At 43.8% G+C, this 17600-nt stretch overlaps 1 protein-coding gene and 1 pseudogene across 1 annotated transcript in view; one reads left to right on the forward strand and one right to left on the reverse strand.

Moving 5' to 3' along the window:
• PKD2L1 (polycystin 2 like 1, transient receptor potential cation channel) overlaps positions 1-17600 on the reverse strand; it is a 167992-nt gene that overhangs the window by 25827 nt on the left and 124565 nt on the right. Inside the window, 2 exon segments of the mRNA XM_049697126.1 lie at positions 9712-9825; positions 10238-16352. Of these exon segments, the coding sequence (XP_049553083.1) occupies positions 9712-9825; positions 10238-10472 (349 nt within the window). The 5' untranslated portion in view covers positions 10473-16352.
• LOC101281965 (ras-related protein R-Ras2-like) lies at positions 267-1557 on the forward strand (annotated as a pseudogene).

The following is a 17600-nucleotide window of genomic DNA, read 5'->3' on the forward strand; positions in this document are numbered from 1 at the left end:
ATTTGTAGCGGCGCTGGAGGCTGCGTTTGGCAGGCACTGCGAAGATGTGCACAGGAGTGAGGCCCCCGGCCGCTGCAGCCCGTCGCCGCTGCGGTCACCTCGCTTCTCCGCGTCTCGGTCGGGACCTGGTCAGCCCGGGTGCCGCGCTGCCGCCCGGACCGGCCCTCCAGCAGCTCCCGGCCCCCGGGACCCCCGCCCGGCCGCTCGCCCACAGCCCGCCGGCCGCACAGGTCCCCGGAGCCGGGCCGAGGGCGGGCGGCGTCCCCATGGCCACCGCCGGCTGGCGGGACGGCTCCGGCCAAGAGACGTACCGGCTAGGGGTGGTCGGCAGGGGTGGCGGGGGCAAGTCGGCGCTCACCATCCGGTTCATCCAGTCCTATTTTGTAATGGATTATGATCCAAGCGTCGAGCATTCCTGCCCAAAGCAGTGTGGGATGGGTGACTGGGCAGCCCGGCTAGATATTCTGGATACAGCGGGACAAGAGGAGTTTGGAGCTATGAAAGAACAGTATGTGAGAACTGGCGAGGGTTTCCTGTTGGTCTTTTCAGTCACAGAGGCAGTTTTGACGAAATTTATAAGTTTCAAAGACAGATTCTCAGAGTAAAGGATCGTGATGAGTTTCCAATGATTTTAATTGGTAATAAAGCAGATCTGGATCATCAGAGACAGGTAATGCAGGAAGAAGGACAGCAGTTAGCACCGTAGCTTAAGGTAACATACATGGAGGCATCAGATTAGGATGAATATAGAGCAAGCTTGTCCGAGTTATAAGGAAATTTCAAGAGCAGGAATGTCCTCCTTCACCAGAACCAACGAAAGAAAAAGACAAGAAAGGCGGCCACTGTGTCATTTTCTAAGAATCCCTTGAATTTTAGCTACCAATTTCCAGGAAAAGCCCTCATCTTCTCCCTCTCTCCTTACAGTTTACATCACGCTGGTACCTTTCTAGCCTTAGATAAATGATCACCACGGTAGCCTTAGACCAAGAAGCTGGCTAATCCTTTCCATGAAGCTAATCCAATGGTCATTCAAGACAGATTTAAAGGAAACACTAAGGCTGCTTCAAGGATTATCTGATTCCTTTAAAATGGATATCTATATACACAGACACATTCTTTTTTTAAGGACTTACTTTTAATAGGGATGAATCAGTTTTGGAACCTAAGCTGTTTGCCAAACTGAAGTCATAGGTTGTGAAATAATTTATAACTTCTGGAATCATATTTCCTACTGTTACTCTAAATAGAAACACAGGGAGTTTTTTTTAAATGTGAATTTTTGCCTATCTCTAAAAATTTTGATGTCAACTTTAGTCAACCTTAAATACACTGAATTGAATCCACAAAAGTGAGACATCTCAGACCTTTACCGATGCTATAGCCTTTGTTTTCCAGTGGCCAAAATACCAAAATGCCTATTGTATTTATAGGTTAAAAACTGTGTGTAAAGCCTTTACTATTATTCCTAAAGATAATATTCTATGTGGCCAAATATTTGGACTTATTCTGGACTTAGTCATTTTAGTGTTCTTGGTTTTTTAATTTAACCCTTTTCACAGCCATGTTGAGAGTAAAAATAAATAATTCCTGTCTGTCTTCCTTTTCAAGTACTTCTGTAAGGGATTCAAAAAAACTAAAACTGTTCTTGTTTGTAATATAAAATATGGAATTGATCTTTCCAGGGTCAGAGATGATTAATGTTTTGCTATATACTTTTATACATTATTTTCTTATCAAACCAGTTAACAAGTATTTTTATATGTTTGTAAGCAAATATGCTTTCACAGCATACCTTGTGTATATGTAAATATAAGTATTTAATTCTCACTGTGCACTTTTAGCTGACAAAGGAAAAAAAGTCAAAACTACAGAAACTGTGGTAAAGCCTTACATGCTGTTCTGGTCCTGGCTGTACCCACCTTTGGCCAGTCACATAGCTACTCAAGAAACCTTCCCAATAGAGTACAACATGATGAGAATCTGAAATCACTTCCAATATCCCCTACTAGATATTGACTGTTATATCAAATAGTAAGTGGTAAAACGTTTAATTGACAATTAGTATAACTGTGGATAACTTCTGATTTTGTTTTTAATTCTGTGGATTGTGTTTAAACAATGCAAAATATGTTCCTGATTTTAAGATACTAAGTGGTATTGCACAGTTGTCACTTTATTGAATGTGTACAACAGTTCCATGAAGTTTTTAAAGCATACCCTTGAATAGCTTCAGGTGCTAGAATTAAAATTGATCTGTTATCACACACACACACAAAAAGATATCTGCACCCCTAAGTTTATTGCAGTATTATTTACAATAGCCAAGACATGGAAACCACCTGAGTTTCCACTGATGGATGAGTGGAGAAGGAGAAGGTGATGTGTGTGTGTGTGTGTGTGTGTGTGTGTGTGTGTGTGTGTGTGTGTGTGTGTAGAAAGAGAGAGAGAGATTGTATGATCTCACTTATTTGTGGAATCTTAGAAAACAAAGAAAACCAAACAAACACACACACACACACAAAACCCAAACAAAACAAAAACAACCCCCCCCCCAAACTCATAGATACAGAGAACAGATTGGTGGTTACCAGATGCAGGAGATGGGCAAAATGGGTGAAGGTGGTCGAAACATAAAAATTTCCAGTTATAAGATCAATAAATCCTGGGGTACAGGACTGGTGACTATAGTTAATAATACTGTTTTCTATATTTGAAAAGTTGCTAAGAGAGTAGATCTTAAAAGTTCTCATTACAAGAAAAAAAACTGTAACTATGTGTGGTGATGAATGTTAACTAAACTTATTGTGGTAATCCTTTCACAATATGTAAATACATCAGATCATCATGTTGTACACCTAAAACTAATACAGTGTTACCTGTCAATTGTATCTCAATTTTAAAAAAGACATATTCTTCCTGATCTCCAAGCTTACTTCAGCCTCTCCTGTTAATGCAAGATTCCACCAATCTATGGACAGAACCTTAAAATTCTCTACAAGAAAGCAGTGAACAGAGGCAGGCATTGCCTTACAACCAGTAGCGGATAAAGAACATCCAGTTGATGTTAGTTGGTGTGTAGATACAAGTCACCAAAGGCCAAGGGTCTCTGCCCTCCTCCCCAGCTCCATGGTGACCAGACCCAGCCTTGTCTTGGCTCAGAGCCGCTCCTATGGGGGGGAGTGGGGGCAGTCCCAGGTGCACCTTTGAGATAACAATACTGTCTCCTAAAACAAACAGCCATTGTTTCCACACAAAGACCTTCAATGTTTCCTCCATCAACAAAAGGCTACAGCCATCCTGCCAAGAAGACAAAAGGCTGGAAGCCCTTTCAGAAACAGCATGACAGTGGGAGGGAAGGGGTGGAGGCAGGAAGATCATTCTCCAGCACTTTCTCTGCGCAGGAATAGGACTGACTCCACCCATCAGGGACCTTTCTGAATTACTGATCTCTCCTGGACTATTCATAATGACAATAATAACAGCTTCCTAATCTGTGAAACGGAAGTAATAATATCTATCCCTTACAGGATTGCTGTCAGGATCAAATGAGATAATAGGTATGAAAGCTCTTTGTAAGGTTTAAAGGGCTGCACGACTGATATGGTTATTATGAAAAGATCGATGGTTCACCCACAATGCCTGCATTAAAAAGATAGATCTATTTTAGCCAGATGAGACTCCAAATAGCCCTGGTGTCTAGACCCACCCGGTTCCTAGAATAAAGCATAAGGGAGAAGAAATGTGCTCAGTATGGCTGACCGCTATAGTTTACTGGGGCCCATCCCAGGCCAAACTGCTGTGCAGGTGATGCCTGACTTAGTTGACTGTTCTTTCCAGCCCCAGGAACCCACATCCTGGAAATAAGCCCTTTGATGGGTGGTCCCTCACCTAAGGTCTAATGTGCCAAACTTCACCCCCAATCTTCTTCTTTGCCTGTCTTCAAATATACTTCTTATGCAATTTACACAAAAGTAAATACACATAGTATATTAAAACATGAGAAAATTGTCCATCCTCACTAGTAACCAAAGACCGATAAATTAAGGTAAATTGTACTATGTTATGCCTATTCAGTAATAAAAAATATAAATAAGAATATCCAATGTTAATGAAGTTATGACAAAAATTGGTATGATCTTACAGTGCTAGCAACATAATAAATTTATATGATTGCTTACAGAGGCAAAATGACAACACATAGCAAGTACCAAGAATACATTACTGTCTTTGTAGTAATTTTCTCTCCCTGGAAATTCCGAGATAATTCAACAAAAGTGGTGAAAAAATGCAGCAAGCATAGATACATTTACCTACTCTAGGCAAATACTGAAATAACAAGAGGAATGTTTTCGCTAATTGTGGTGTGACTGTAGTCATTAAAATGAAAATATAAAAACAACTTACAAGCATGAGGAACTATGATATAATTGTAAGTGGAAGTGTACAATATGTTACAACTAGGCAAAATATATAACTATATGGATAAAGTTTGGTAATTAGAAAATAACCTTTGGTACTGTGGTGGTGAATTGTATTTCAAAATGTTCCTTAAGTTTTTACATCACCTTTTAAATATGGCAATAAAAAGAAAGAAAAGTAATCAGCTGGTAGAATTCTCTCAAGAGTCTGCTTCTTTTAGGGTAGGGCAGGGAGTTATCCTTGATAAGATGTTGATGGGTGTTAATAAATTAATGTGTAACAAATTTGCATGCAAAGAGACTGCTTAGAATGTGAGTCAGGCTGCTAGTCCCCAGTTGGATTCCTACTCTGCCACTTATTTGCTGTGTGGCCTTAGGCAAGCTATTTGCCATATCTAAACTTTTCCCAATTTGTAAAATGGGAGTGATAACAGAACCAATTTCTTAGAGTTATTGGGAGTAGTCAATGAGATGATGTACCTGGCATTGTGCCAGGCACATTGAAAAATTATTCAATAAAGCTTTGTTGTTTATGCTGTTGATAATGACGATGATGATGATGGTGGTGGTGGTAGTGATAAACTGGGGTCTTCTGGAGAAAATGCCTTAAAGTTTTAATGTCAGAAGTGGATGCTGCTCAAATGATACTATCCCTAAATGTGGAGCCAACTACAAATTTGAAATGTATTTTAAAATAGACATTCTAGGGACTCCCCTGGTGGTCCAGTGGTTAAGAATCCACCTTCCAATGCAGGAGACGTGGGTTCAATCCCTGGTCGGGGAACTAAGATCCTACACGCCACGGGGCAACTGAGTCCAAGCACTGCAACTAGAGAGCCTGCGTGCCACGACTAAGACCCAACGTAGCCATAAATAAATAAATAAATTTTAAAATAGACTTTTTTAAAAGGACTTTAATTTTTAGAGCAGTTTTAGGTTCAAAGCAAAATTGAGTGGAAGGTGCAGAGATTTCCCATACACCCCTCACCTCCACATACACACAGCCAGAGTGGTACGTGTTACAACTGATGAACCTATGTTGACACATCACCATTACCCGAAGTCCATACTTTACATTAGGGTTCACTCTTGGTGTTGTACATTCTATGCATTTAGACAAATGTATAATAATGACATGTATCTACCATAATAATGTCATACAGAGTAGTTTCACTGCCCCAAAATCTTCTATGCTTTACCTACTCATTTCAGCTTCCCCCAAGACCCCGGCAGCCACCAGTCCTTTCACTATCTCCATAGTTTTGCCTTTTCCAGAATATCATGTAGTTAGAACCATACATTATATAGTCTTTTCAGATTTGCTTCTTTCTTGAAAGGTATTTTTTTACAAACAGACTAAAAGATTAAGTATTTTGAAATTCCCCTAGATAACACAAAGATAAATACTATCAGTAATTGTGTTAGATTCTTTATATATGTTATGTCCATAAGATAAGTATTATTATCCCTGTTCTACCAACAAGGAAGTGCCTAACATCACAAAACCAATAAGCAGAAGAGCTGGTATCTGAATCCCGTTAGTCTGACTCCAATGTTCTATCTTTCCATTATGCCATAGTATTTATCTTAATGCCAATATGGGTCCTGGAGCATCTGAACCTAGTTTCAGGAATTGACAGGGAAAAGCAAACTGGTACAGTGCATATCCATATCATGGCAGCATATCACATGTCATGGCAGCTCTTAGAAGACAGCATCCTGATAGAACAACACAACAGCCACCCTGCTTTATACCAGATTCTATGGCCAGGACTTGCATCCCCGTCCTTAGGTAGGACATCTTAGTCAGCACACTGACTAGCAAAATTAGGTGGGTCTATTTTAGTGTTTCTTAACATTTTTTGTATTGTACCCTAACCCAGGAGCCTCTTTAGACATTGTCTTCCTAATCACCCTCCACCCTAATTAAATTTTAATACCACATATATTCTCTACATTTGCTTATGTACTATAGCCCTTTGGAGAGCCAAAAAGCTATAGAAATATCTAAGTGGGATTTTTTTTGCCCTGAAAGAAACTACTTCCACCCCTCTGGGGGCTATATCATCCCCACTGAGAATACATAGTCTAGTTGCAGGTGGCCAGAGCTCAGGGAGGCTGAGGAAGCGGAGATGCCAGACAGGTGAGGTCAGGACCCTGGAGAGCACCAAAGAAGCCCTACTGAGACCATGTCCAAGGCTCAGTGTTGCCTGAAGATTAGCCTGAAGGAAGGAAGGGGCTGGGAGAGCAAGGGGCCTAGGAAACTAGTTTTAGTGGTATTTTGTTATGTGTTGTAGGAACCATCAGAATGTGAAGGCCTCCAAATTCTCTTTCATAAGAATGTTCTTGAGGGGGCTGGCATTTGTGCTTATAACTCTTCAGTGGCTCCCCACAGGGTCCTCAGGATAGCATCCCAATTCCATATCATACCTTATAAGACCCTTCATGACCCGCCCCTGCTTAAACGGCCAGCTTTGTCATCTTTTACTACTTTGCTCTTCAAACTCCCTGTTCCAGCCACACTGATGCACTCTCACTAGACCACGCCCTCTGTCACTTCTGGGACTTGGCACATGCTGTTCTTTCTCCCCAGAAACTTCCCTTGTCTTTACCTCTCTTTCAGGGAGCTAAATTCTCCTCATTTTTCAGATTTTAGTTTAGAAATTATTTCCTCTGCATGTCCTCATATATTCCACAAATCTGGATAGAACTGAAGTAACAGCATCACAGAACTCTGAACTGGTCAGACTGACTATGGAGTATTTTGTCCATTACTGGGCATCATATAGATCAGGCCTAGAGACAGGCAATCAGGATGGTGAGCATTATGGAATATTTTTTACTATATGCTAGGCACAGAGGTAATGACTTCATGGATATTGCCTCATGTACCTTATGTAATAATCTTATTGGATTGGGTAGGTACAGATGAGAAAACTGAAACTCAGAGAAGTTAAGCAACTTACTCAAAGTCCCTCACCTGGTAAATGGTAGAACCTGGTGTTTGAACCCAAGTCTGTGTAAATTCAGAGCCCATGCCTTCAATCTCTGCATAATATCACTTCTGGAAACCATATTATAATGACTGGTTTAGTGAGAAACTAGAAGGTAACTAATCCAGAGAACATATTACCAAGGAGAAACACGATAGCCACATTCAGTCACAGTGGAAGGGTTGTCACTTCGGAGAGTAACAGGGAAGTAGACGGCTCAATAGAAGGAAGTTCTCAGAAGGAGAAGATGAGCCCCTGAAAGGCTCAAGGATCAGTCATCTCTGTATATCTCAGTCCAATGTCTGGCATAGAAAGGGGAGCTCTGTGGATGAAAGGAAATAGGGCTTCCCAACAGTAGAAGAGCTGCCCCATGAAAGAGTGAAACTCCCGTGGATGTTCCCCACGATGGGGCTGCTTGGTCACCTGACAGAGAACCACAGGAGGGATCTTGGAGAAAGGATTTCTGCATCCTTGAACTAGATGACCTCTAAAGCTCCTGGCCACTTCAGGATTCTGTAATTATTGGACTGAGTCCATGACTCAGACTTTGGCAAGTTACAGACCATCTAGTATTTGTCGGTGCATTGAGATCTCAAAAAGTAGAGAACACAAGTGGATAGAACTTAAGCTTCCCACCCTGAAGCCAGAATGGTTCAGTCTAACTCTGGGGAGCTAGAAACCTCCCAATCTTGCTCCAAAGGCTAACCTGGAAATGGAGATATTTGAGTCATTTATAGAGAAAGGCTCTGCCTGCAGGTTACAGCTGTTGTCACAGGATCTGAAAAAGGAGAGAAACACTCCTTCCTAGCAGATGGTTAAGACAAAAAGTCAGTATGTCAACAAACGAATTTCTGAGAGTCATTGCTGAAAGGAATCAAATGGGCCCCCAAAAATGTACACTGGGTTGACTGTTGTTCCCCATATGCTCTGCCTCCTTTCACTCCATGCTGACGGCCTGTGGTAAACATGTAGAACTGTCCCGTCTATCCCCACAGAGTGAGTCCCAACAGAGTACAACCAAAACAAGTGTTCAGCTTTCCTAGAGGGCTCATACACATGTGGATAGCTCACAAAGATGATGAAATTTTTAACCAAAACTTATATAATCAGACCTTCAGAGTCTACTTGCAAACTATTCATGCATCCTAAAAAGAACAGAGGCTTCTGTGGGGTATAAAGCCACCTAGTAATGGAGGCACCTTAGTTGTAAGGTCCAAGCTGCAGCTTCAATCAACACACGCATACACACACAACTCTATGAAACTAGCCAAAATTCACTTGTGCAAAAATTTAAAGAAGCAATTAATAGAAAAGCAAAGCATGTTTATCTGTAGGCCTTATAGCATCTGTTTGGTCCACCTTTATTATTATCTCTAATTCTTTGACTCTATTCTTCCATGGTTCACCGATCTATCTATTCACTTGCTTCTCTCAACTTAGAGACCAAACCTTCCCAGCTTATAGCTATAGATAGATCTTCAGATAAGCTTCCTCAAAGCCTGTGGCATGGTGCTCTTTCACATGGGAGAACCTTAGCTGCACTGACTACCACACCATTTGCATCTTTAATCCTTTTATTAGGGATCTGAGCTCTAAGGCCTGCTGAATCTTTTTCCTCCTGCCTCCAAAGAAATGTGGATCAGACCTAGTATAATAACTCTGTGAAACCCACCAAACTATTTTTTCTGAACAGAAAAGAGTGTCTTGGGACTTCCCTGGCGGCACAGTGGATAAGAGTCCGCACTTCCAATGCAGGGGGTCCGGGTTCGATCCCTGGTCAGGGAACTAGAGCCCACAAGCATGCCATGGCTAAGAGTTCACATGCCACAACTGAGGAGACTGGGAGCTGCAACTAAGGAGCCTGCCTGCCACAACTAAAACCTGGTGCAACCAAATAAATGAATAAATAAATAAATAAAAAGGAGTGTCTTCCACTCTTTACAGAAGGGTAAAAACTTCCACCTGCTAATAGAAAACAGTGGCTGTTAAGTAGATATCAGGAACTTGAACTTAAAAAGTGGATTCCTCTTATAACACTTGAAGAAGTAACCTGTATTAAAAGCTTTCCAATAGTCTGCCTTTTTCTCCTGAACTCAGTGACAACTTCTTTTTAATTAAAAAATCTTAAGCTGAAAAGGTATAAAATAGAATGTTATTATTGATGTAAAGATCCCAGGGCACAGCCTGCTCGCACAGATGGAGGCTGTCCCCACAGATGTTGCCCACAGAGGTGTGTGCCCAGTTGTTGTACACATAGATGTTCTCACACACAGATGTGCACAGAGACAGATGTTACTCACAGAAACAAATGTCCACCAGGAACACTATGTATACCAAAAGCTCCCGCAGGGTGGTCTTGACATAAAGTTCCTGGTTCTCAGCTGTGTTCTCAGTCAAGGTTGTTCCCCAAAGTCCTAAGGGAGGGACATTGGAAAGACGCCCAGGATTCCCAACAGCAGGGCTCCTTCCAGTTACCCTACCTATCAGTCCCTGGACTTTATTCTCATTTCCACCCCAGTCCTTTTACCTGTCACCTTATCTCAGGTGGGGCAGTCTAAGGCATCATCACATCCGTGTCTTCCCTCAAACTAGCTCCCTCATACCCTTCTGGGTCCCCAAGAGGTGACTGTGCCAGGCTCTCCCTCTGGGAGACCACTAAACTAGCCTCTGTACTCTGGGGCATTCAGCTCTAACGCAGACCATTCACAAACCTCAAAGACACACTGAGATTCCACCTCTTCTTCAGACTGTATTCCCTTCCAACAGCTTCTGTGGACCCCTTCTCCTGACTCCAGTATCTCAGGAGAACCCTCCCCCACCAGGTACCTCTGATGCCACGACAGATCTGAAGGCAGCAACTGGACACCAGGGTCTTGTGTGCCTTCTCCTGGGGTCCATCTTCAGGCTTCTTGGGTTGGGATGGAGGAGGCACCGCACTGGAGATGGTACAGATCCTTGGTGTCCCACGCGGGGAGGGGGCGCCAATGTAGGCGGGGTTGTCCCAGGCTCCGCTCCCCGGCTTTTGTAGCTCCTGTCCCTCGGGACATTGCACAGCATTCATGGGGAATGAGGCAGGAGACCTGGCACCTCAGGTACCCACTCTCACCTGGGAGGAAGAGAAAACAAAGGCACAGCCCAGCCTAGCCAGCAGAGGGCAAAGGAAAGGGAGTGTGAGAGCAGCTGGTCTCACACAGCCTCTGTCTCCTGCCTTTTGTAGGAGGAAAGCAGGTGCCTGTTCAGGGGAATAGGAGGGTGTGGAGACCGGGGCTGGAAGGAAGGAGGGGTGAGAGAGGTGAATGTTGTGGGGAGAGGAAGGCTGCTTGCAGATGGGGCCTGGGAGGGATGGTCCTGAGTCAGACAAAAGAGGTGATGAAAGAGCAATGGGTGGGGCTGGGAGGAGAGGGAGGCTGGCCGACTCCACAGCAGGTCTGAGTTCATGTCCACTAAAAGCTCCTGAAAGGGCCGCCATGGATCGGGGTGGGGACCAAGGGCAGGCACAGGAGACTGAAAAGTGTTGCCTCCCTCCCAGGCTCAGCCAACAGTGTCTGAGGCTCTTTTACTGTCTCACCTGGAGCTGCCCCCTCTCCTACCTCATTCCACCCCCACAGCTGGGGGAGAAGGATAGTGGCAGGAGGACCCCCTGCTTCAGATACTTAAGGGACAGGCTTTCTGGCCACTGATGAGGAGGGGAAAAGCCTGCAGAGTTCCAGCTTATCTGTTTCCTTTTTTCCGAGGTCTGCCCTCTCGTAGCTTATGGGTGAGCTATACTGCTAGAAAGGTCTTCTTTGAAGGGGTAGGGCTCAGCCTAGGAAAAAGGCTAAGCACTGACTGGGAAGATGGATCAGAGAGCAAAGGGCAAGGACTGTGTGACCTGAGACTCCTTAAGGGGAAGGTATATCTGGACCCAGCTCAGCTGACAATCTTATCTTGTGGCTCTGCTTAGTACTGGACCTAGAACTGAACTCAGGAGCACAAAATGCTCATAGAAGAGGTATCCAGGCTGATCTGCTTTTTATCCAGTCTTGGTTTCTGAATCAAAACCCTGGCAAGGACCCTTGAGCACATCCTTGCCTGTGCCCGGATCCAGCCTCTGATCACATGCCCTGGCTCGTTCGTCTACGGGCTCAGTATGGGGCTGGTCCCACAAGGGCAGGTGCTTACCTCCTCCCTGATGGCTGGAGTGGGAGCTGCCCTCTCTCCAGCTCCTGGCTCCCCATCTGGGCTACTCTACTGATGCGGTGGCCTGAAGCCCATCTTTGTGCTCAGTAAAACATCAGCCTGGTGGAAGTCACCGGTCTTCAGTGTCCCCATAAAGAGATCCTGATCCCAGACAACCCAGGGCTGGGCTCAGCTCCTTGATAAATAAATGTACCTCAGCATCTGAGATGGCGCCTGTCCTACCCCTGGGTCTGCTGCATGGAGCTCCTGCCCCAGGCCCAGATATTATGAAGGGAATTAACTCTCTGTCTGGGCTGGAGCTAAGGCCACTCTGTGAGCTTTCCTAGATGGAGGAGTTCCCATCTTTCCGTTTTTTTGGTTAGTGGGACATACATTCCAAGGTGTTTGTTTTCTTTGGGAAGACAAAGGATCAGGAACTGGGCCTGTACTGCTCATTTTGTCTGAAATCATCTGATAGTGAAGGAAAGGGAGCTGCTGTCTCTCACCCACATGCTTTTCAAACAATTGCAAAAGGACCCCCGGCTTGCAAAACTGAACTCTGGGACAGAGGTGATGAACAGGAAGCTAGCAGTAGAGTCCAGAGAAGTGGGGAAAGGAACTGGAGATGGTTTCTGGTTCCTTCGGGGTAATTTTGTATCCTAAGGGAGGCTTGTGAATAGCAGGGGTTTGGATGGACCCAAGGAGGTTCATCACGTGACAGGTCCCAGACCCCTGATGAGGCTGAAAGCTCAGCTTCTCTGTACACTGGTGCCGAATCAAATCTTAGAGACAGAGTTTGGGGTGAAGTTGAAAAGGACAGCTTTATTGCTTTGCCAGGCAAAGGGGGACACAGTGTGCTCCTGCCCTTGAAAACTATGTGTCCCTCTTGGAGAGGATAGTGAGAAGTTTTACAGTAATGGTTCAAAGAGGCCGTGATCAGCTTGTGGAACATTCTTCTGATGGGTTGGTGGTGAGGTAAGTAGGAGTCAGCATCATCAACCTTCAGGCTCCAACTGGTCTGAGGTCTACCTGCCTGTGGGCAGCATACCATCATTAATCATTAATTTCTCCCACCTGGAGGGGGTTTCAGTATCTGCAAAACAGCTCAAAGATATTGTTGTGTGTATCCTTGATGGGGAACCAGGACCTTGCCCCAAGGCTGCACTACTGTTTCTCTTGACGGTTTGTTTCTCCCTGGTCTCTCATCCCCTCCCTTCCCTAATTAGTAACTGCTTGAATCTGCCCATTGGAACTCGGGGAAGGTCAAGGAGGCTGAACGAAGACTATATCCTATAATCAAAGAAATGGGGGACACAGAAAGGCTTTGTACCCAGGAGCCCCACAGGGCACTGCTCGGTATCACTGGGAGCTTAAGGCCAGCAGTGTGTGACCTGTCACGATCACCTACCTGGCCAACATTGCTCTTCCCTGCTCCGTCTTGAGCACTCGCCAAGTAAGGATCAACCTATAATGCCCCCATGGGGCACAGGTTATGCAACAGAGCTTGAGAAATATTCTCAAACGATGTTCTGTGTTCCTAAGAGGTTTAGTCTTACTCAAGAAGTTGTAAATGTGGTAATAAAGTGGGATCTCCTAATGATTTAATGGCCAGCAGTTCTCCATGCCCTCCAGCTTCTATTGGCACTTGACTTCACTCTGTTAAAAAGGGCAGCTCATTTCAGGGGAGTCCTGTAGCAAAACCCAAGATGCTTGAACTTGAAACCAGAACTCCTGGGTTTAACTCTTTGTTCAGCAACACACTGACCAGACGGTTCTGGACAAGTCCCTTTTGAGACTTTCTTTACCTATCTGCAAATTGTTGATAATAAGGCCAGCCCTGTTGACCTTAAGGACTATTTTAAAACTAAAATAGAATGTAGAAGTCTTTATAAACTCTGTACACTATAAAGCACACAACAAATTTAATGATCATACCATTGCATCCATCCTGGTGCATTCCACTCACACACAGCAGTTCATGGTTAAGGTAGACACCTTCAGCCAGGACTCTGTTGTCATTGCCCCTGAAGGACAAGGGTCCCAGAACTCTCTGTGCCTACACCCATTTCATTTCAGATGACATCAACAGAATAGAATGGTAGCATTTCAGGTGGAGGGTATTATACAAGTAGCCTTTGAATGAAAGCACCTCTTAGAAGAGTTTTATAACCACATGACAAGCCTTGTGAGTCATCTAAACCAAAAGTACCTCTTCGTTATGAAGGCTCTTAACCACTTGGTGAATTGGTCCCATTGCTTCAGTGGGATAAATTTTTTGGTCACATGCTCTCCTCATGCAGACATCAGGAAGAGAGTTATCCTCTTCCCACCACCAGTGTACTCCCTTTTCACAACATCCCTATCCCAGCCAGCTTCTCCAGTGCTACCTGGATCTGCTAGGCCTTGACAAAGAGTCCGGAGACATCAAAGTCTATAAGATGGAAACTTGTGGTCCATCTCCTTATAAGTTTTCCATAGAACTTCCTCTGGGATAGGACACTTACCATACTTTAGAGAAAGGAACTCTGGGGAGATTGACAGTCCAGGTTCTACAGGGAGAAGCAAGCTGCAAACCACCTTCTGTATTTTACATAGTGACTCAACCTTTTTCACCCCAATAGACATAAACAGTAGGAAACACTTTATAAGTTACAATGGCTCACTATGGCAATGATTCTCAGTGGAAGACACTAGAAATCACTTATCTATAAGAAAGAACCTTGGGTATAAGAGCTTAACCTTCACCACCAGAGTCATCTGCATAGTAAAAATACCAAAATTCGGGCCTTCCCTGGTGGCGCAGTGGTTAAGAATCCACCTGCCAATGCAGGAGACATGGGTTTGAGCCCTGGCCCTGGAAGATCCCACATGCCGCGGAGCAACTAAGCCCCTGTGCCACAACTACTGAGCCTGCGCTCGAGAGCCCACGAGCCACAGCTACTGAAGCCCGCGTGCCTAGAGCCCATGATCTGCAACAAGAGAAGCCACCGCAATGAGAAACCCACGCACCACAACAGAGTAGCCCCCGCTCGCCGCAACTAGAGAAAGCTCGTAAGCAGCAACAAAGACCCAACACAGCCAAAAACAAACAAATAAATAAATAAATTTATTTAAAAAAATACTGAAATTTGAGTAGCACAAGACTTCAACAACAAACATCTTGGACCAAGCAAACAACCTGAGTAGGCTAAGCAGAAGGGACTCCTCCCCTGCCTGTTTTCATGTAACAGACACCACAGCACTGCACCAGGGGCCACCACAAGTCCCAGCTTCTCCATACACCACAATGAGCAAGCCAGATCTGTTGGAAGGTCCAGGTATATGAAGTCCTGTTGCAGCTGTCCCAGCCCAGGACAGCAAGAAAAGAGCCTTTGTTCTATTTCACCAGGGACCTCACAGAGAGGCTGGAGGTGACCCATCTCCTCATCAAAAGGACCCACTTCAACCTTTTTCTCCCTTCCTTCCACCTCCCTGATTTCAAAGTCCTTCTGGAATACACTTTGTATCTTCCATCTCTCCAAAAAGAACCCTTTGAATGAGACCCTCAGCTTTCCTCCCATTTCTAGAGGACCCTCCTGGACATCAATGTCCATCTGTCCATACCTTCTACAGAAGATTGGACAGATGGAGGGAAGCAATCAAACCCAGGTGGTAGAAGACAGATGATATCACCAACAAAAATAGGAAAGTTAGTTGTCAGTTGACTAAGCCCTGGGAAATGGGTCTGAGGCCATGATTATGTCCTCTTGCTGAGTGTAGTCCCGTCATCCGGAGAGCTCACGTGTCCTGACATAATCCATCAGCATTATCCCTTCTAGGCAGAGCTCCCCCTGTGGCAGGCAGTGTTCTGTAGCTGGTGTGAAGTGTTAGGCCACCTGCTGGAGTGGGTGGAGTGGGGAAGGAAAGAGCTCCATGTGAGCTGGAGATACCAGCCTAGAAAGAAAGGCGAGGAGATACACCAGGAGAAAGAAAGGCATGAGAGGGAAAAGGGATGGAGGATAGAGAGGCTCAGGGAAGAGGACATGAGAGAACGCAATTCTTCTTCCCCTCGGAGCCACTCACCAAATTTCACAATGAGGCACTGTTGACTGAAAGTCCCAAGCCTGTGAGGAGGGGAGACTGGAGCACCAGGGCAGATTCCCCAGGGCTCGCTCTTCCAGCATCACCTCAGGGTTTCAGGGCAAGCACCCAAGACACCTCCTTGTCCCCGCCTCTGAGAGCCCCATTACGGAAGACACATATTCTTCCATCCTGAGTCCTCATTCCAATGGTAATTCATTCTGTAGATGTTTACTGAGTGCCGAATATAGGTAGGGATTATGCTACACTTTGGGGATGAAGCAGTAAATGAGACCATCAGGGCCCCTGTCTCATGAAACTTACATTCTGGTGAAGAAGATAAACATTAAACAAATACACAAATAATTGATGATTTATAATCATAAAAAGTGCTGCAAGGGAGAAGCAAAAGTGCTGTGTGGCTATACGGCAGGAGACCTAACTTTCTGAGGCCAGTGAGGAATAGAATGATGATTTCTATCTCTCTTCCCCCATCTTGTCCCTGCAGCAAAGTATGCACAAGGAAACAGACTGAGTTAAAAGACCAAACAAGGAGAAAGTTACAACACTGCAAGAAATGTTAAAACGTACAGTGATCTTTATCCCTGCATGGTCACTGGAATGTGAGTTGAGCTAAGCTTGAATTACACAAGCCTCAGGGGTCTTTCCAAAGACACAGATCCAACCACTTTTTCACTCCTGAAATTGGTTATCTCTTCAAACTCTGAAAAACAGACAAATGAATAAAAGAGCTAGAGTAGCTGGTGAAACTACAAATTGATTAAAATTTCCTGAGGTGATGGTTTTAAAGGTGTATACTTATCGCCAAACTCACCAAGTTGTACACATTAAATAAGTACAGCTTTTTGTATGGCAATCATAACTCAATAAAGGTAATTGTATTTCAAAATTTAAAAAAAAATTCCTGAACAGGAATTCAGAACCAAGAGCTTTCTTTTCTTTTATTCCACTGGCCCTGTAATCCCAAATCTAGAACTCTGTCTTGGTATTTCTATCAGCATGATTGATAACAGTTTAAAAAAAAAGAAAAAGCTAAAAAAGAGGAAGCCCAAATATCCAACAATAGAAAAAAAGAAAAGATTAAATAAATTAAGACACATTCACATAATGGATTTTTGTGCAGAAATTAACGACATTTTTGAATAATAGTTAATGTCATAGAAAATGCTCAATATATGTTATATGAAAATTCTGGCATATACATCTATAGAATCCAAATTTCCTGTGTATATACTTAGAGAGATGCATCAGAAAAAAAGGAGTAATATTGAAGAATAAAAAATTTAGTAGCAGTAGCTCTGGATGGTGTGATTATAGATGCTTTTTATTTTCCTGATTTTTTTCTACAATGATTATGAGTATTTTCATATTTGGAAAAAATAATAATTTTTTAAAAGCCAGTAGTTATGTTCATAGAGACCTGAGGTTGTCAGTAGTTATGTTCATAGACACCTGAGGTTGTCAGTAGTTATGTTCATAGAGACCTGAGGTTCATTTTCATTTGAGACTCAGAGAACCTCTTGGCTGGTTGCCCTCACCACACTAGCTCTCCCCGTCAGCGAAATATCAGTACAGTTCATTTCTTGACATGGGAGTCATCATGCAATAGATTTGCTTATCACCGGCTTGCTCTAAGCCTAATTGCTACTTCCTTGGAGATTACAGTTGGGGAAGAATATGAGCGAAATGTGTGACAGGTATGAAAATAGCTACAATGATAAGTAATGTAATGAGAAGTCCAGCATCTAACAGAGGAAGGGAGGAGATTGGGTTTGGAAGCGGGAAGGTCAAGAAAGGAATTTTGAACGAAATGGCATTGAGATGGAATTTGAAGAATGGATAATATTTTAAGAGAGAGTAATAAAGTATAGTTACTATTTATTAACCACCCACATGCCAGACATTTTACTGTGTATTATCTCAGTTAATTCTCACACAATCCTATGGGATA

This window comes from Orcinus orca, chromosome 14 (assembly GCF_937001465.1).
Source record: "Orcinus orca chromosome 14, mOrcOrc1.1, whole genome shotgun sequence".
Taxonomy (NCBI): Eukaryota; Metazoa; Chordata; class Mammalia; order Artiodactyla; family Delphinidae; genus Orcinus; species Orcinus orca.